Below are 20,146 nucleotides of genomic sequence, written 5' to 3'. Positions count from 1 at the left end.
TCTGTTCCCTGCGCTCATCCCCCACCCCAGGCTGCGCGAGCCTGACTTCAGTCTGGAGTTTGGCCCCTTCTCTCCGCCCCATCTGTACCCGGAGCGCCCTCCCCGCCCCCAGCCCATCGAGGAGTCCGGGGGGAGGGGGCTGGACTCCAAGTCCCAGAAAGCCCTGCGCTTCCTGTGGGTGGGGCCGGGGCTTCCCCTCCGCGTGCTCAGTTTGGGAGGCGCTGGCAATTTTCAAATTTTGGCGCTGAGCGGGCGGGGCGGCGACTGCTGGGCCCAGACCCCTCACCCCAAACCCCACCCCGCCCCGCCGAGCCCTAGGTCTGTCCACTCCACGGGCTCACCAGGCGCGACACATGGCTGGGGTTGGTGGTGGTGGTGGTGGGATTCTCGGCCCATTTCCAAGACGGGAAACTGAGGCACGGGGCGATTCGGGGACCTGTCCTGGGAACCCCCGCCGGCAGGGGCGGGGAGGGGATGGGGTTCGAACCCAGGACCCTCTGACCCCAGGGCACTTGTGAGTTAATGGGTAGTTGCTGCCTGCTTTGGGTGTGGAGGGTGCAGCCGGTGGGCGAGAAATCCCCGAGCCCTGGAGGACCGGCCAGTCTCTGCCCGCCGTCCCCTCCCTCTCCCCGCTCCATTCCCCATCCCCCGTCCCTTCCGCGGCATCTTGCTGGAGTTTGGCGCCAAATTTTTCAAAATCTCAGTCCAACGACTCCCGCTGGCTCCCAGCCCGGATCACGCGCCTGGATGCTGAATTCCGGCGCCTGGACCTGCAGGACCGCGGAATCTGGAACCTGGAGGGGTGGGGCGGTCTCAATGCAAAACCTGGAGCTAGGGGGTGGGGTTGGAGGGCGTGGATTCCAGATGTGGGGAGAGGGGACCACTCGCATTGACAGGTCTGAATTTGGGGGACCCTGATTCTCGTGTCTACTGGGGAGCTGGGGTTCTAGACCCTGAATCTGGAAGCCCTGTTCCAGAGCCCAGAGGAGGACAAGTTTGGTCGGATTCCTGAGCCTGGAGGCTAAACCTGGAATCTAGGATTAGAAGTCAGGAACCTGGAGCTGGAACCCTGAAATTCCAACTGAAATCGGGGGGTGGGGGGGGGGGGGCAGGGGAGCCCTGGGACTGGAGGGACAGCTGCTTGTTAAATGGGCTTGGGGGAGAAATGAAATCAACAGGTGTGGATTGACATCTCCCAGTGCCAGACACTGGGGTGGCACCAGTGACCAGAACAAAGGTCGGTCCCTCCCCTTGGGAAGCCGGCAGGAGTGGCATGTTAGAACATAATAAGCACATGGGCTTCCCTGGTGGCCTAGTGGTGAGGAATCCGCCTGCCAATACTGGAGGCACAGACTTGATTCCTGGTCCAGGGGGGAGCCCACATGCTGCGGAACCACAACTACTGAGCCTGCGCTCTAGAGCCCAGGTTCCGCAACAAGAGAACCCACTACAATGAGAAGCCTAAGCGCATCGCACCTGGAGAGTAGCCCCTGCTCGCAACTGGAGAAAACCCATGTGCGACAAAGACCCAGCACAGCCAAAAAGTAATTAATTAATTTTAAAAAGGAAATAATAAGTAGGGCTTTCCAGGCGGTACTAGTGGTAAAAAAAAAAAAACTTGCCTGCCAATGCAGGAGATGTAAGAGATTCACATTCAGTCCCTGGGTTGGGAAGATCTCATGGAGAAGGACATGGCAACCCACTCCAGTATTCTTACCTGGAGAATCCATGGACAGAGGACCCTGGCGAGCTACAGCCCATGGGGTTGCAAGGAGTTGGACACCACTGAAGCGGCTGAGCACGCATAAACACGTAAATATGTTGTGGTGGGGGTGGGGATAGGGGGGTCCTTTGATCATGGAAGCTGGGTGCCGTTTAGCGGGGTGTTCTGGCTCCAGGGTTCATGATGCTGCAGTGAAGGTGTCCCCTGGAGCAGGGCCCACTCCCAAGCACATTGGTACTGATGTTAAGGATATACATCCTTGCTGGCCGTTGTCCCAGAACTTAGTTCCTTATCATATAGGAGAGGACTTGATTTGAGTTTCGAAACCCTCACTGTTTGTTGTTGTAGGGAAACAAAAACTGAAAACAGCCTAAATATCCTTCAGTAAGAACACACCCATGGTAACTATGTCCAGTATCCTGTGATACCATAATGCAAAAGAATCTGAAAAAGAATTTATATATATATGTATAAAGAATATATATATATATGTATGTATAACTGAATCACTTTGCTGTACATTTGAAATGAGCACATTGTCAATTGTACTTCAATTTGAAAAAAAATGGTGTGTGTGAAGGGATTCCCTGGTGGTCCAGTAGGTTAGGACTTGGCACTTTCACTAAGTGCCTAAGTGGCCTAGGTTCAATCCCTGGTCAGGGAACTAAGGTCCCACAAGCCATGCAGCCTGTCCCCTCCCAAAAATAATAACAAATTTAAAAGATTTAAAAACAGAATACACTGATAGCTTTGTGTAGACCCACAGTGGAATACTATACAGCTGTAAAAGTGAATGCCCAGAATGACCACCTAAACAAAAGAGCATGTAAAAAAAAAAGCAGAAGACTATCTCCAGTAGGTGACCATTTTTACAGTTATTTCAGGGTGCTATGAGTATTAGAGAACTGAAGGGAAAAGTGGAGACGTGGTTAACCCAGAAGTCAGCATAGTGGTTGTGTTTTGTAAGCCTGGTAGTTGTGAATGTTTCTATGCTTTAGGCTAGTTGCCTAAGACATAGATGCTCTTTGTCTGTTTGATATGTTTTGTGTTTCAGAAATGAAGTAAACAAACTCCCTCAGACTGCTGTGCAGAACAACATGGTTCCAACACAAACAATATCCTACCAGAAAAAAAAAGAGATGATAATTATGTGACCTAGATAGAGGGGTTAACCTTTGGTGGTAATCATACCGTAACATATAAATGTATCAAATCAACACCTGAAACTTACACAATGTTATATCTCAATTATATCTCACTTTAAAAAAGTAATATCCTCAAGAAAAAAAAAAAAGAAAATAAAGAGAACATCAATAGAATGCCATCTATATTATTCCGGGGCTTCCCTGATGGCTCAGACGGTAAAGAATCTGCCTGCAATGCAGGAGACCTGGGTTTGGTCGCTGGGTCGGAAGGTTTCTCTGGAGAAGGAAACGGCAACCCATTCCAATATTCTTACCTGGAGAATCCCATGGATAGGATACAGTCCATGCGGTCACAAAGAGTCCGACATGACTGAACGGCTAACACATTACTTTAAATATTTTAGTCAGTACTTTAAAGAGTGAAGGAAAGGAGAGAGATTAATTTTTAATGTTTTACTTAACCTGCTGCTGCTGCTGCTGCTAAGTCGCTTCAGTCGTGTCCGACCCTGTGCGACCCCATAGACGGCAGCCCACCAGGCTCCCCTGTCCCTGGGATTCTCCAGGCAAGAACACTGGAGTGGGTTGCCATTTCCTTCTCCAATGCATGAAAGTGAAAAGTGAAAGTGAAGTCGCTCAGTCGTGTCCAACTCTTAGCGATCCCATGGACTGCAGCCATGGGATTTTCCAGGCAAGAGTACTGGAGTGGGGTGCCATTGCCTTCTCCATTACTTCACCTGACATACCCCAAATATTTTAACCAACATTATAATCAACATACACAATTTTTTAAAATTTATCAAAGTATTAAAAAACTTATTGAAGTATATAGTTAATTTACAGTGTTGTGTTAATTTCTGCCATATAGCAAAATGACTCAGTTATAAATATATATGGGCTTCCCTGTGGCTCAGCTGGTAAAGAATCCACCTGCAATGTGGGAGAGCTGGGTTCGATCCCCAGGCTGGGACGATCCCCTGGAGAAGGGAAAGGCGGCCCACTCCAGTATTCTGGCCTGGAGAATTCCAGGGACTGTATAGTCCATGGGGTTGCAAAGAGTTGGACACGACTTCATATATAGTTATATATATATTCTTTTTCATATTCTTTTCCATTAACACAAATGATTGATGAGATATTTTACATTCTTGTTTTTTCACATTGTCTTTGAAATCCACCGTTTTTCATACTTTCAGCCTATCGAAACTTGGATTCTCAATTTTCAACAGTTTAAGGAAACAAAGTTGTTTTTAATGGAAAAGTATTTTACACCACTTCTTTGTTTTCTTTCCTAGTTTTTGGCTGCACTGCATATGGGATCTTAGTTCCCTGGCTAGGGATTGAACCCTTGCCCCCTGCAGTAGAAACACAGTGTCTTAACCTCTGGACCACCAGGGAAGTCCCTCCACCATTTCTATTTGTAGGTTTGTTTTTTTTAAGTAATTATTAATTTATTTGGCTGCATAGGTCTTATTATGGTATGCAGGATCTAGTTCCCTGACCAGGGATCGAACCCAGGCCCCCTATAGTGGGAGCGCAGAGTCACAGCCCTTGGACCACCAGAGAAGTCCCTATTTGTGGGTTTTAATTCATTAAAATGAAATTCAATTGAAATTCAGTTCCTCAGTCACTCCAGCTACATTTCAAGGGCTTGATAGCCTCAGGTGTCTGCTTATTACCTGGCCAGCACAGGTGGAGAGGATGCTGGATAGTCCCCAGGTGAGGGACTGTAGTGACCTGGGCTGGGGTCACTGCTGCACTTAGAGCCTGCCTGTCCCCCTTCAGGACCTCTCTCCACACCTCCTTTTACAGTCCTCACTCTGGCACCCAGGACTCGGGAATTCCTTGTCTCCAATGCAGGGTACATCCTCCTAAGGCAGGCAGTGCCCCCAGTCTGCACGCCTGGAGGACCCAGAGGTGGTAGAGGGCAGTTGTTTGGGGGGAGGGTTATGGATCTGTGAGCTGAGGTGCCCTTTGTGTGCAGATGAGGACCCTCATGATCCAGGGCAAACCCTCAAATCGGAGGCAGCAGGCCACCAGCGTGGGGCCAGCCCTGCCCACACTGCCACATTCTTGTGCAGAACCACCAGGAATCTGAGAATCCTAAATGTGAACCAGATGTGCCAGGAGGCTTTGCAGGTTTCGATTCCAATCTATTGCTGTGAAACAAACTACCCCCAGACTTTATGATGTCTCATGATTTTGTGGGTTGGGAATGCAGGTGGGGCTCAGCAGAGTGGTTCTTCTGTTCCATGTGGTGTTGCTGTCCAACTTGCAGCTGGGCTGGGGGATCTGAGCTCCTCCGGTCAACCTACAGCCTTGCTAGCCCCTTTTTCTTCTGTGTACCCTCAGGGTCTCCCCAGGGCCCACTGGTACAGCACAGACTTCCTATGAGACATTTCAGGAATCTCAGACATCTCCTCCGAGAGCAAGACAGTAGCTGCTCCTGAAGTTAAGGGTCATGGTTGGCAGTGTTGCCTCCCTCATGACCCTGAGGTCAAGGCCATTATAGACCCAGCCCAGATAAAGGGGAGGGAAATGGGTCTGCCAAGAAATCCTAGAATTGCAGCCATGTTGTTTTATTCTAATAGCTTTATTGAGATGTAACTCACACCTCATATGACTCATCCTTTAAAGTGTATGATTCAGTGGTTTTAGTATATTCACAGATGTGTGCAACCATGGCCATGATCAATTCTAGAACATTTTCATTACCCTAAGAAGAAGCTCTCAGGGAACTTCCCTGATGGTCCAGTGGTGAGGACTCTGCACTTCCACTGCAGGGGGTACAGGTTCAATCTCTGATCAAGGAACTAAGATCACACAACCTGAGTGGTGAGGTTAAAAAAAAAAAGTAATATAATGTAATATTTTAAAAAACTGAAACATATGTGAAAAAATCTCCACCCATGATGAACTTACAGCTGGTATCTGAAGTCAGGGTTGTCTTCTGGGAACCATGTCCACCTAAAAAACAATGGGCTGAACTCCATGCATCTATACAAATGTAAATCATCCACGTAAAGCATGGAAAAAGGACAATTGTACTGTGTCATTTTGCATCAATTAAACAAATTCAATTCAGTCTCTGGATGGCCTAGAAGACATCTTTTCTGTCCCTTCATTAGTTAACGAGTTCCTTGCAAACTCTGACAAATATTGATTGGATATTCTAGTGAGAATCATGCTTTTACCTTTTTAAAAAAATGCATCTCTGTTTTGGGTTGGGGGGAGGGACCGGTAGGGGCAAAGGCACAATCAGAGAACAGCGGGAAGGGTGAGCAGAAGAGGGGCATGGTGAGACTGTGGGTTTGGAGGAAGCCCTCTGGGTACTCCAGGGAGAACTTGTTTGGGGCGGGGCATGAGCATCTGGGGACAGGGGGTTGGCTTCAAGTGGCTTTCAAGGTAATTGCCATAGGGAAGGTGTACAGTGCTCTTTCCACAGGCCAAACCCAGTCTAGGTCATGGGTTTTTATCATCCTTTTCACAACTTGATTTCCCCAGGGAAAAAGGGAGTTTCAGAGAGGTTAGGTCACCAACCTGAGAACACACAACTTGTGAGGGGTGGAATGGGATTTGAACCAGGTGAGCTTGACAGAGCAGAGTGGCCCCTACCAAGCACCTTGCCTGGATGTCACAGACACAGACATTCTGGCTTCCTCCTGCCCGCTGCTATCCTCCCCAGCAACCCCAGACGTGACCAGGCCTCCTCACCTTTGCCCTTGACATCTCTGCCACCTGGTGTGTGTCCTGTTCACCTCCTCCCAGCCCATCCTGTCTTCCCAGCGTCTCCAAGTTAAGATGGTGACTCACCTCCACCCGGAAGCTGCTCCTTGGGGACCGGAATCAAGTCTTGTTCATTTTCACGAAAAAAAGGAAAAAAAAAAAATGATGTCAGAGGCTAGTCCCTCCCCTGCTTCAAGCTTGACAATGGTTTCCTTTGCTATACTGACCCCAAGCCAAATTCAGACCCTCCCAATGTTTATTTATTTGACTGTGCTGGGTCTTAGTTACGGTATTCGCGATCTTTTAGCTGTGGCATGTGGGATCTCATTCCCTGACCAGGGATCGAACCCGGGCGACTTTCGTTGGGAAGTTGGATTCTTAGCCACCCACTGGACCATCACGGAAGTTCCTAGCTTACTTTCTTCACGACACTCAGATCTCAGCTCAAATGTCACCTCCTCAGACATCCTGACCACGCCACCCGAAGCAGTTGCATTATCACCACTCCCAGCGCTGAATCAGCACCCTGTAGGCCTTCAATTAGTGCCTAAATTGCCCACTTAGAGGGTAGTCACCATGCACAGAGCCCTCTCCTAAGTGTGGACCAGAATGAATGCATTCCATGCTCAGAAGGATCCTAGGTAATACATGGTTTCCATTTCACAGAGGGGGAAACTGAGGCACAGGTGTGGGGTGGCGGGATGGGGAGGGGGAGATTCAAAGCCAGGCGGTCTCCTTGGTCACCCCCACTGCCCCTGCCCCATGCTCCTCACCCCAGCCCCTCACACCCCTCCTGGCTTACTGGGCTTGAGTTACCATAACAGAAACACCACAGGCTGGAGGGGCCTAAATCATAGACATGACTCTTCCATGTCCTGGAAATCTGGTGTGGCTTATTCCTGCTGAGGACCTGGTTCCTGGTCTCACTGTGTCCCCACCTGGCAGAGAACGCTCTGGGCTCTCTCTTTGTCTCCTTATAAGGACACTAATCCCAGAGGCCCCACCCTCAGAGCCTCATCTCACCCTACCCCTCCCAAAGGCCCCACCTCCAAACATCCTTTAATATTTTAAAAACTTAAATGCAAAAAAAAAAACCAAAAACCCCATACCATGCTGACTACATAATCAAAATTGTAAATCAAGACAGGATCAGGGGGCTTCCCTGGTGGTCTAGTGGTTAAGAATCCACTTGCCAATGCAGGGAACCTGGGTTCAGATCACTGGTCAGGGAACTAAGGTCCCACAAATCATGTGGTGCAGCCAAGAAAAAGGAAAATAGTTTGTCTAATTCTGGACTACTGGTGATGGTTGCATAAGCTTGTGATACCACAGAAACCCACTGAACTAGACACTCTAGATGGGCGGGTTTTATGGTATGTGACTTCCATCTTGATAAAAAATGAGAGAAAAAAAGATTATCTCGATGACCAAGTTTTTGGTGCCTCTTTAAATTCTGCACCCGCCTCCCCGACAGTTTTCCTTCCTTCCTCATCCTGGTCCCACCAGGGCAAGCCAAGTCCTTCTGAATCAGCCTCATCGGTATCTCCCTAGGGGGTCAGGCCCCAGCCAGGCCCTGTTCTCTGCTGGGCAGACCACTTCCTGTCTCCACCAGGAAATACCTCCTCATCCTTCAAAACTCAGTTTGCTTGTCTGGTCCCCAGTCTGACCTCTGTGACCCACATCCCCCTAGCCCATTCCCTCTGGACCACATATCCTGTCCTAACCCCTGCCTCTGGGAATCTAGGAATTGTTCAGTCACTCATTTGTGTCTGACTCTTTGCGACCCCATGGACTGAAGCACACCAGGCTTCCCCTGTCCTTCAGTTTGAGTTTGCTCAAACTCATGTCCATTGAGTCCATGATGCCATCCAGGCATCTCATCCTCTGTTGTCCCCTTCCCCTCTTGCCTTCAATCTTTCCCAGCATCAAGGTCTTTTTCAACAAGTCAGTTCTTCAAAGCAGGTGACCAAAGTATTGGAGCTTCAGCTTCAGCATCATTCCTTCCAATGAATATTCAGGGTTGATTTCCTTTAGGATTGACTGGTTTCATCTCCTTGCCTCCAAGGGACTCTCAAGAGTCTTCTCCAACATTACAGTTCAAAACCATCTTGGAATAACCTCAGACAGCTCTGAGCTCTGCGCCTCTGGATAATCAGCACGGTCTTCCTGGGTCTCTATTCCACTCCCTGCAAATGTGCACCCACCACACAGGGCTGCTTCCTGGGCACTGAAGGAGAAACTGCTTATGAAAGGCTTCAGTTCAGTTCAGTCGCTCAGTCGTGTCCGACTCTTTGCGACCCCACGAATCGCAGCACACCAGGCCTCCCTGTCCATCACCAACTCCCGGAGTTCACTCAGACTCACATCTATCGAGTCCGTGATGCCATCCAGCCATCTCATCCTCTGTCGTCCCCTTCTCCTCCTGCCCCCAATCCCTCCCAGCATCAGAGTCTTTTCCAATGAGTCAACTCTTCTCATGAGGTGGCCAAAGTACTGGAGTTTCAGCTTTAGCATCATTCCTTCCAAAGAAATCCAGGGCTGATCCTCAGAATGGACTGGTTGGATCTCCTTGCAGTCCAAGGAACTCTCAAGAGTCTTCTCCAACACCACAGTTCAAACGCATCAGTTCTTCGGCACTCAGCCTTTTTCACAGTCCAACTCTCACATCCATACATGATCACAGGAAAAACCATAGCCTTGACTAGACGGACCTTAGTCGGCAAAGTACTATCTCTGCTTTTGAATATACTATCTAGGTTGGTCATAACTTTTCTTCCAAGGAGTAAGTGTCTTTTAATTTCATGGCTGCAGTCACCATCTGCAGTGATTTGGGAGCCCAAAATAATAAAGTCTGACACTGTTTCCCCATCTATTTCCCATGAAGTGATGGGACCGGATGCCATGATCTTCGTTTTCTGAATGTTGAGCTTTAGGCCAACTTTTTCACTCTCCTCTTTCACTTTCATCAAGAGGCTTTTTAGTTCCTCTTCACTTTCTGCCATAAGGGTGGTGTCATCTGCATATCTGAGGTTATTGAGATTTCTCCTGGCAATCTTGATTCAAGCTTGTTCTTCTTCCAGTCCAGCGTTTCTCATGATGTACTCTGCATATAAGTTAAATAAGCAGGGTGACAATATACAGCCTTGACGTACTCCTTTTCCTATTTGGAACCAGTCTGTTGTTCCATGTCCAGTTCTAACTGTTGCTTCCTGACCTGCATACAGATTTCTCAAGAGGCAGGTCAGGTGGTCTGGTATTCCCATCTCTCTCAGAATTTTCCAGTTTATTGCGATCCACACAGTCAAAGGCTTTGGCATAGTCAATAAAGCAGAAATAGATGTTTCTCTGGAACTCTCTTGCTTTTTCGATGATCCAGTGGATGTTGGCAATTTGATCTCTGGTTCCTCTGCCTTTTCCAAAACCAGCTTGAAAATCAGGAAGTTCTCAATTCATGTACTGCTGAAGCCTGGCTTGGAGAATTTTGACCGTTACTTTGCTAGCATGTGAGATGAGTGCAATTGTGAGGTAGTTTGAGCATTCTTTGGCATTGCCTTTCTTTGGGATTGGAATGAAAATTAGCATGTAATAAATCCTCAAGAAAAGTTTGCTCTTATGCATATCGACGTGGTTCATTTTGGCCACTGCATGTGGGATCTTAGTTCCCTGACCAGGGATCAAACCCATGCCCCGGCAGTGGAAGCACAGAGTCCTAACTGCTGGACCACCAGGTAGTCCTCTTATGTGTGCCTTGAATGCAATGTAAATTTAAAAATTTTAAAGCACTTACATTTATCAGTTCTAGAGACAAGGGAATCTCATTTGCAAGGTGAATGTGGATATATGCTCAATTTTCTGACTAGGGAAGTCCCCAACTCACAGGTTCTCCAGGAGGAGAGTGTGGGTTTCCCCCTCGGAGGACAGGGTCACCTCTTCTAGAGCAGACAGGGACATTCTCATGGCTGCACCAACCTTAGGAGAAAAATTTAAGAGGGTGCCCAAAGCACCCTCATCACCACAATCATCAAGATAAATATTTCATTTATTTATTTTCCCTCCTTTGGCCATGCCCCATGGCATGTGGGATCTTCATTCCCTGGCCAGGGATCAAACTCATGCCCTCTGCATTGGAAACACAGAGTCTTAACCACAGGACTGCCAGGGACGTCCCAAGACAAATACTTTAATGTAACATTTTCAAAAATAAAAATCAATGCAAAAAAAAAATCATGATGAAGAAAAGATCAAAATTGGAAATAAAGTCAGGATTTAAACTTGCAAGTGAACAACTCACCTCCCTGCCCTCTACCCCCGACCCTGTCAGATAATGCTTGTTTTAAAACCTTGATTTTTGTTCATCATGGATGGGGATCTTGGGGCATAGATTTTGGTTAAGAATATTATATTAAGATATTGTTTATCTTTTTTTTTTTCTTTTGGCCTCACCATGTGGCTTGCAGGATCTTAGCTCCCAGACCAGGGATCAAACCTGTCTCTCCCCGGCAGTGGAAGCACAGAGTCCTAACCACTGGACTGCTACGCAAGTCCCTATAATGTTATACTGATGACTGAGTTTTATGGCATTCCTTTAAAATTTGTGCCTGAGGTGAGTACCTCGATTCCCTTACTCTATACCCTGCTCTTGGTTCCAATAAAACTTTGTTGACAAAAAATGGGGTGCACAGTAGCCAAATAGTAGAAGCAACCCATGTGCCCATCAACAGATGAATGAACTAAATGTGGTCCATCTATACAGTCTAATATTATTCAGCCTCAAAAAGAAGGCAATTGTGACACACACATGAATGAACAACTGTGGATGAGTCTTGAGGATATTACGTTCAGTTAAGTAAGCCAGACTCAAAGGACGAATACAGTATGACTCGATTTATATGAGGTCCCTAAAGGATCAAATTCATAGAGACAAAAAGTCAATGGTGGGTGTCAGGAGATGGGGGTAGTTCGTGTTCCATTCCCAAGAGTTTACTCTGGGGATGATAGAAAAGATTTGGGTCTAGATCATGGTGATTGTTACCCAGCATTGTGCATGTATATCATGCCACCGACTGGTATACTTACAAATATCGAAATGATAAATATCGTGCATATTTTACCATTAAAAAAAAACCACAGTAGCCTAGGCAGTAGTTTGATTAAAACATTAAATCTATAAAGTTATTAATACATGTTGCATATATGTGTGTGTGTGTGTGTGTGTGTGTGTGTGTGTGTGTGTATAAAGTATTGCATTTGTTACCCCTTCCGGGTTTTTCACCTCCTCTACACTTCGCCCCCGCCGGTTTGTCCCTTCCGGAACTGCGGGCGCAGGGACCTCGCGTGGACACCAGGTGGCGCCGCCGCGCCTCGCAGCGCCCGGGACATTTCGCGCCCCCACGGTGGGCGGCGCGGAGGCGGCGCGATGCGTCACCGGGACCGCAGGCCGGGGAGCTGGGGGAATCTAGCCGTAAGGCCGAGGCCAGACCCCAGGCTGGCGGGGGTGGGGGTGCAGCTGAGTCATACGGGAGCCCCCGATCGACCGTGGGAGCTAGTCCCACGCGGGCCTGCCCGCCTGGCTCGTGAACTGCTTTCTCAGGGAGATGGCGTGGCTGGCGGCTGTCCGAGCGCGCGGCCGCGCCTGGCGCACACGTGTAACTCCAGCACCAACTAACTGGGGCCTTGAATTAGTGGAGGCCTCACCAAACCTCAGTTTACCCTTTTGCATCCTGCAGATAAGCATAGCCCATGCTTCCCGGGTTCTTGGGGATTCAATGAACCGTGATACGGAGAACCTGGGACTAAGCGCGCGCTCCATACATTCAGCGCCCACTCCGGAGGGAATAAAAGCGGCCACCATCACAGTAAGCGCGCAAAGGTGGCAGCGCGTGGCTCACAGATGAACCGGCTCCCTTCGCCCTCTCTCGGGCCTGGATTTCCCCCAACAGAGCCGCGGTGAGCAGGGGCAGTCAAACCTTGCAATGCGAGGCGCCTGCAGGGGGCGTGGAGCCTGCGAGGCCTAGCCACCTGCGCCTCCCACGCGCGCCCCACCCTGAAACTCCCGGGGTTGGAGAGAGGGCACCGGGTCTCGGCCCTGGGCTCTGCAGCCCCTGGTTCTGGGGAACTCGAGGCGACCTCCCAGACTACCAGGCGATATTTATCAAGTGTCTCTTGTGTACTCCATTTATTAGTTAATGTTTCCTGCAACCCAATGAGGCCGGTGTGCATTGTCATAGGACGGGTAGGAACTCTGAGGCCGCCTTCGCAGCCTGCAATTTTGGGGCTCTAGGCGGCCTCCTGCGACCACCACCGCGTGCTAGGCGCTTACTGTGCATCCCTCACTTTATTTAGGACTCTGCAATCTAATGAGGCCAACTTTGCATTCCCATTAGACAGATAAGGGCAGAAACGCCCAGAAAGTAAAGTCACCCAGGGGCTGGGGTCCCTGCAGCCTGGGGCTACCCCCCCACCACCTAGGGATCGGGCTGCAGACTGGGCTCCCTCTCGGTGTAAAACTGCTGCAGAACCTGGAAAGACTCGGGCCGGGGACTCTCCGGGGACCGGGAGGGGATTCCAGGCCCCCCCCCCTCGAAAGTCTGGGCCGCCTCGCGCGCTGGAAATCCCGCGCGCGCCCCGAAACGCGGCGCGGCTGCCGGGAAATAGGAGAAAACTTCTGCTTTTTTTTTTCTTTTCTGGCACTCAAGTTCCCCCCGGCTCCACCCCCCCCCCCCGGCGCCCTCCTCCCGGCTCTCTCCCCCACGTGGGGCACCCCCGCGCGTCGCCCCGCCCCCTCCCCGCTGCCGGCCAACCGCAGCGCGAATTTCTCTCGCCTTTGTGTTTTGTCCAATCGGAGGGGCGAACGGGTCACTGGGGCCACGCCCCTAACCTCTTAGTCTATAAAAGGCGGTGCCGGCCGCCGCAAGCTCAGATCGCTGCCGCCGAGCACTCGGATCTTTTGCAGTTGCTACTTGGATTATTCTTGCTGAGACACTTGCAATTTTTTCCGCCTTTTTTTGGGGTGGATTTCGCTGCCTTCCTAAGGTCTTGACGAACGCTTGGTCTCCGTGGGAAGGCTTTGGGCTTTCCAGCCTTGGATATTGCATTTTCTTCCTTGAACCTGTCGTGAGGCTGTTTTCCACTGTGGATTATAACTGCAACATGACACTGGAAGAGCTCGTGGCGTGCGACAACGCGGCGCAAAAGTAAGTAGTGGCGCCCCTGCCACCTGAGGTCAGCCGGGCTGGGCCGGGTGGGGACGGGGCTCCCCGTGCCTGGGCTGATGCTGACCTCCGCTCTCCCTTGGCCCCAGGATGCAGACGGTGAGCGCCGCGGTGGAGGAGTTGCTGGTGGCCGCGCAGCGCCAGGACCGCCTCACCGTGGGGGTGTACGAGTCGGCCAAGCTGATGAATGTGTGAGTCAGACTCTGTCTCCCTGCTGGGCGCGGGTGGGGACCCTCTCCGCTCTGTCTCCCTCCTGCACCCCTCTCTTGCATGGGTCTGGGACACCCCCAAGTGTCCCCATTGTGGATTGGGGATCTTTCTGCTTTTTTTTTTCTTTGAGGTGTGGAGGCTGCAGTATGCTGGGGCTACATCACTTGCAAACAGTCGCCTGTTTATGTCCCTGACTTACCCCCCACCCCCGCCCGGCCTTTGAACCGAGCGTCTTCTCCCCCGCCCCAGCATCTGCTTGCAGATGCCATCCCCTGCACACCTGCAGTTGCTCTCTGCTTTTGCAAACTCCCCACCGCACGGGAAGGGGGGCCCTTCCGAGTCCCCAGCTGACCCACCCATCCCCCTCTGGCCCCTCAGGGATCCTGACAGCGTGGTCCTGTGCCTCCTGGCCATCGACGAGGAAGAGGAGGACGACATTGCCCTGCAGATCCACTTTACGCTTATTCAGTCCTTCTGCTGCGAAAACGACATCGACATCGTGCGGGTGTCGGGGATGCAGCGCCTGGCGCAGCTGCTGGGCGAGCCGGCCGAGACCCAGGGCACCACCGAGGCCCGGGACCTGCACTGTCTCCTGGTCACGGTGAGCAAACTGGGGCTCCGCCCTGCCCCACCCGCACCCGGCACCTGGGCCCGTGTTTGTCAACAAAGTGGAGCTGGCCGGTGTGCACCAGCTCAGCGTTCAGCCACGCTTAGCATGTCCCGTGGGCAACCCGCTGGCCTCCAGGCCTCTTCACCCAGCGAGTTATTTTGAGCCAGCCTGTTTTCCCCATGGGAGCCCTGGGAGAGGGACACTCCCCACTCACTCCTTGGGGCTCCTGCTGAACCCCCTCTTCTCGCCCTCCCACAGAACCCTCATACAGACACCTGGAAAAGCCACGGCCTGGTGGAGGTGGCCAGTTACTGCGAAGAAAGTAGGGGGAACAACCAGTGGGTTCCCTACATCTCCCTCCAGGAGCGCTGAGACCCCGCCGGGCATCGGAAACTCTTGCTGCCGAAAACACAAAACCACATAAATATTTGACCCCCCTCCCTCCCAGAACAACCCCCCCAACAACCCAACCCGTGAGACCATCGGGGGCAGGATCGCTGGAGACTGAAGACAGGAGAGGGAGTGCGCGGCCGCCCCAGGGCGGGAAGCTTGGAGCCGGGGGGCCAGCGGCGGCCACGGTGTGAGGAGAAGACAGGACCCGGGCCAGCAGGAGAGGGGACCCGGGAGCTCAGACCTGGTGACAGAGCAGACGCAGGAGCCAGGGAGCTGCTTGCTTCCCCTACCAAGGAGGGCCTGGGCTCCACACTTCGGGGGTGGGGTGGGACTGACTGCAGCCCCACCCCCTTCTTGAGACCCGAGCTGACATCTGCAAAAAATGGGCCTTGGTTGGCCTAGGGTCGGCAGCCCGGCCAGGACAATAACTTTGGGACTTGGGAGCAGGGGCTCATGTTGCTCTGTACCCATGAACTCCCAGCTTGCAAACTCAGTATATTGACAATCTATTTTGTTACTTGCACTTGTTACTTGAACCACTGAAAGACAGAGGGGAAGCTTACAGATACATATATTTTTACTTCTACTATGATGCCTTGTAATAAATTTTTAAAGCTTCTGGGTTCTTGTGTATTTGCAGTCCAGCCTCTGTGAGGGACCAGCCCCCACTATGCCCTCCCACCCCAGCAGTGTGCCCCTGCACCCCCTCCTGCAGGCTCACCAGGAAGTGTTACTTAAGTCCGAGTTAGCTGCTCCAGGCTCCTTGCAAAAACAGTGCCTCTTCTCTCTGCAGCCGGCGCCACCCAAGTCCAACAAATCTTTGCCTCTTTTTTTTCTTCTCCCCCCCCCCCCCCCCCCCCGTCCTGCCCCGTAGCAATTAAAAGACCGGTTTATTACGAAACCTGGCCGCCGTGTGGCTGCTGTTACTGGCGGTGCTGGAGCCAACCCCAGGTTCTGGGCACATGAAGACGCACCCCTGGGGGGCTGGCTGCAGCCCCTGCCTGTTCAGCCGCCACCGCAGCGCAGCTCCAGAGAGGTCAAGGGGCCACCTGTGACCACACAGCGAGGTGGGCTTGGAGCTTAGAGCTGCCCCTGGGCTCGGGCCTAGCAGGAAGAACTTTGGGGATCCCCCAGAGGGCACCCCCACCCAAGCCTGCTCCATCCTAGGATGGGCCTCTTCACTCCACTGAAGAAAAAAAAATTTTTTTTCATTCCTCAAACTTAAATCAACAAGCAGCAAAATACCCGAGGAAGTCGTGCTCCCGGCCCAGCTGGGCTTGGCACGCGGCTACGTTTTGCCTCTAAATCGAAACTGTGAGGCCTGGCCGTCCACCTCCTTGTTCTATCAACGTCTCAAGTGGGTGACCCCCTGCGGCGGGGGTGGGGGGGCGGTTAGGAGCGCAGCCCGGCTGGAACTCCGGCTTCAGTCTTCCTGCCCGGAGCCTGCGGTGTGTGCTCGCGACACCTGTGCAACATCCCCTCCCCTCAGCCCTGCACCTCGGGCCTGGGAACCAGGTGGAGGGGGCCGACCCGACCCGGGGACCAGCCCAGGCCGCGCGACCTTTCCACGGAGCCCCACGTGGGCGCGCGAGGAAAACCCCGGCGGCCCCGGGGAGTCACGGGGCTGGGGGGAGCCCCGCCGGGGGAGGATGGGGGAGCGAAAAGAGCAAGGGGAAGTCCCAGAGGGGGAGGTGGGGGCGGGGCGGGGATCCCTCCTGGAGGGGAGATCTGAGGGGTAGAGGAGACGCAGAAGCAGCCCTGAGGGAGTAAGGACACCCCCACCCAGCACAGGGGAGGGGGCGGAATCCCAGTAGGGGGTGGGGGAAGGGAGGTGCTAAGAGGAGATACCCGGCTCGCGAGGAGAGGGAACAAGAGGGGTGCGGTGGGTAGCCTACGGCAGAGGAGTGGGGTCCAACGGGTCTAAGGGGGGTTGAAAAGAATCCCTGTAGGGGGTTGGGGGAGGGGAGGTTCTGTAAGTGGAGAGACCGGAGCCCTGGGGGGTAGAGGTGGGAATTTGAAGAGAAAGGGGTGTGGGGCGAGGGGGCACCCAGAGCGGGAGGGGGAGAAGGGCCAAGGAATCCCTGTAGTGGGTGGGGGCGCCAAGAGAGAGAAGACTCGAGCGGGGGGAGGAGGAGCCGACAGTCCGAGGGGAGAGGGGAGGGGGTTCCTGCTGAAATTGGGAGGTGAGGGGACGGAAGGCCCGCGTGATGGAGGTGGCCTGTGAAGGGGTGGGGGGGTGATGAGGAGAAGGATCCCTGAGATAGGGCCCAGAGACGGGAGAGGGGGCAGAGGCCGAGACCTCAGAGTGGGGGCGGGGCGCGGCGCGATGCGGAAGAACTAAGGAGGGGGGGTTCATTGTCCCAGAGCTGACCTGGAGATCCCCCAGTCGGGTCAGCTTGTGGGAAAGCTCCCGCTGGCTCCGCCCGTGGGTGTGGGCCGCTCTGTCCCCGTCCTGACCTTGGCCACACAGAAGGGCAGTATGGCCTCTGACCCTCTCCTCCCTAAGTCTCCTGTGCAGTGGGGGCACGATCCCAGGCCCCTGGGCTCCAGGGAGACACAGGGCATGGGTAGGACCTCAGCTGTGTGACCCTGAGCTGGTACCTTAACTTCTCTGTGCCTTTAAAGTTTCCCTTTCTGAAAAGGGGGAATAATAATGCTACCTGCCTGCCTCATAAATTGCTGAGGTTAAACGAAATATATATTCCTCAGATTAGCTTCCCTGACACAAAATGTATTAAAAGGATTACCCATTATTACGACGAGGGCTGTTATCAGCACTGTTGCTATGTTCCCTGCATTTAATCCTCGCACAGCCATCCTGTGAATTAGCAGAGCCGAGACTAGGGTGAGGCGAGCGGCACACACTTTCCGTGCAAAATTTAAGGCAGCAAGCGCCCAAAAACTCAGTCGGCAAGATAAAGAATATTTTCAAGCAATGTATTTTTAACTCAGATGCAAACATTAAAAAAAGAGAGAGAGAGAAAATCCCTTGGGGACCAAAACCTGTAAATCATGAGAGGATTAGCTGATTTGTCCCTCTGCTTCTCCGCGCGCAGCGTTCCTGACCCGGTTTGATTTAAACTTCGGATATTTGGCTCTTTGCAGGCGAAGAACCGAAGGCTCGTAGGGGGCGTGGCTTTTCACATGGGCGTGACCGAGGAGAGGCGAACCGAGGCTTTGAACTCGGCTGCCACTGCGCGAGCACGGGAACGTTCGAGGTCATGGCTCTTACGTTCTCACACTAGTTCTCCCATTATTGTTACTACTATTGCTCCTGCTGTCGTTAAAAAAACCATTGAGTCTTCCTGACGTAACCCGGAACCCAATGGCTGTTTCGCGGAGTTAACAGCAGCTCGTAGATTCAGTCTTCTCTGCATGCAAACACCCTTAAACTTGACCACTGTCCACTGAGGACGATACTGTTGTTCCATCTTCCAGAAGAGAAGCCTGAGGCCCAGCCTGGAGGAGCCCGGGCTTGGCCAAGAGTCTTAAAGACCCAGGGGTACAGGGATCGGGCAGGTTGCACCCCAATACACTCCTGCCCCCACCAGATTTCAGGGTGGAGTGGCCATAGGTCACCAAGGCTTGGCCACTACTGCAGGTACCCCCTCGCTGAGGCTGCCACTGCTGAGGGCTGGGTTCCAGGAGCCCGAGGGTACAGGCCAGCACTCTTTCTCAGGTGGGTACATGCCTGACTGGGGTGCACGCTCCTCTCAGGGTACCCACACTTGCACACACAGTAGCTGTCACCTCCATCCTCCTCCAGACCTGACAATCACGAATCCACTCTTTTATCTCTGGATTTCCTTGTTCTAGACGTTTCGTAGAAATGGAATCATGTTCTACGGCCTTCTGTGTCTTACTTTTCTCACCTGCATTGTATCTGGGGACTCATCCGTTTTGCAGGGTGTGTGTCCCTGCCAAAGTTTGAACTTGTATTGCCTGCCCTGTGTCCCTGGGACCCCAGCAGCACTAGCACCTCCCTGAAGCCCAGAATCTGCGGAGGCGTCCCACCCCACCCCTGGCCTGTGTCATTGCACACCCACCCTAGGTCCAGTGGCTGCTTGCACACCTGGCCCTCTAACCTCTGCCCAGAACCCTTTGTCCTTCCCTTTCTGCAAGCTAACACCCACACACCCTCTTGTCCTCACCTCACCTGCCTCCTCCTCAGGGAAGCCCTCCAGGCAGGCAGGACCCCGATAGCCTATCTCCTGGCTCCATCTGCTTCCCCTACCTCACCCCTGTCTTGGAGGGTTTGGAAGGACACTTCATCCTGCCACCCGCCCTGCGCCTCAACTGTCTCCTGGGTTAGGCTTCAGATTCAACTGGGCTGGGTGTGTGTGTTAGTCACTTAGTCATGTCCGACACTGTGATCCCATGGACTGTAGCCCGCCAGGCTCCTCTGTCCGTGGAATTCTCCAGGCAAGAATACTGGAGTGGGTTGCCATTTCCTCCTCCAAGGGATCTTCCCCACCCAGGGATCAAACCTGGGTCTCCTGCATTGTGGGCAGATTCTTTACCATCTGTGTTTTTCTCACCTCTCTCCTCCCTCCACCCCCACCGGGCCCCTCATGGCCAAGCCCCTCGTGGTACCTCAGTGCTCCTGGCATGAAGATTCAAGGCCAAATCTGGACACATGAATAACCAGAGATTGACCCATCGGTCATCTGGGTGACCTAGGACAGACTGTTTTGTCCCTAAAGAACACACACACTGACCTGCCAAGGGCTGGGGCCTAGCCAGACACAGTGACACTACCTCGTCAGGGAAGCTGGAACACTGTGGAGGCCACGCCCTTGGGGAAATGGCTTCTTTTCTTTGGGCTCAGTTTCCTTATCTGTACAATGGGCACATGAATAGGAGTGCCCATCTCTGGGGCGTCGTGAGCATTAAATGAGTGAAAATATGCAAGGCATTTAGAGCAGCTGGGAGAGACTTCCAGGAGAGCTGGTTGGTATGTGACTATTTATCTGATTCTTTCTACCTGTGCTGGGCCTCTGCCTCTCAGTGTCCCTGTGAGTCGAGATCCCTCTCTGAAACTTCGTGGCTACGAATCTAGGTGGTTGGATCTGTGTCACTAACATGGGGTCCTTGAAGTTCACGTGCGCAAGTGGCCAGGCCTTGCCGTCTT

General features: G+C 52.4%; 1 protein-coding gene and 1 non-coding gene across 2 annotated transcripts; both read left to right on the top strand.

Moving 5' to 3' along the window:
* The first annotated feature begins 5,605 nt into the window (after positions 1-5,605).
* Positions 5,606-5,678, top strand: TRNAG-UCC (transfer RNA glycine (anticodon UCC)). The gene has a single exon. It is a non-coding gene; the product is annotated as a tRNA-Gly (tRNA).
* Positions 5,679-13,525: 7,847 nt separating this feature from the next.
* GADD45B (growth arrest and DNA damage inducible beta) lies at positions 13,526-15,634 on the top strand. The gene is made up of 4 exons (XM_052643297.1): positions 13,526-13,784; positions 13,892-13,993; positions 14,391-14,613; positions 14,881-15,634. Exons 1-4 carry the CDS (start codon positions 13,741-13,743, stop codon positions 14,992-14,994), a joined length of 483 nt encoding a protein of 160 aa, XP_052499257.1. The 5' UTR covers positions 13,526-13,740; the 3' UTR covers positions 14,995-15,634.
* The last annotated feature ends 4,512 nt before the right edge of the window (positions 15,635-20,146 follow it).

The sequence above is a fragment of the Budorcas taxicolor genome, chromosome 7, assembly GCF_023091745.1.
Source record: "Budorcas taxicolor isolate Tak-1 chromosome 7, Takin1.1, whole genome shotgun sequence".
Taxonomy (NCBI): Eukaryota; Metazoa; Chordata; class Mammalia; order Artiodactyla; family Bovidae; genus Budorcas; species Budorcas taxicolor.
The sequence above is the reverse complement of the archived record's forward strand: the minus strand, read 5'-3'. Positions and strand labels throughout refer to the sequence as shown.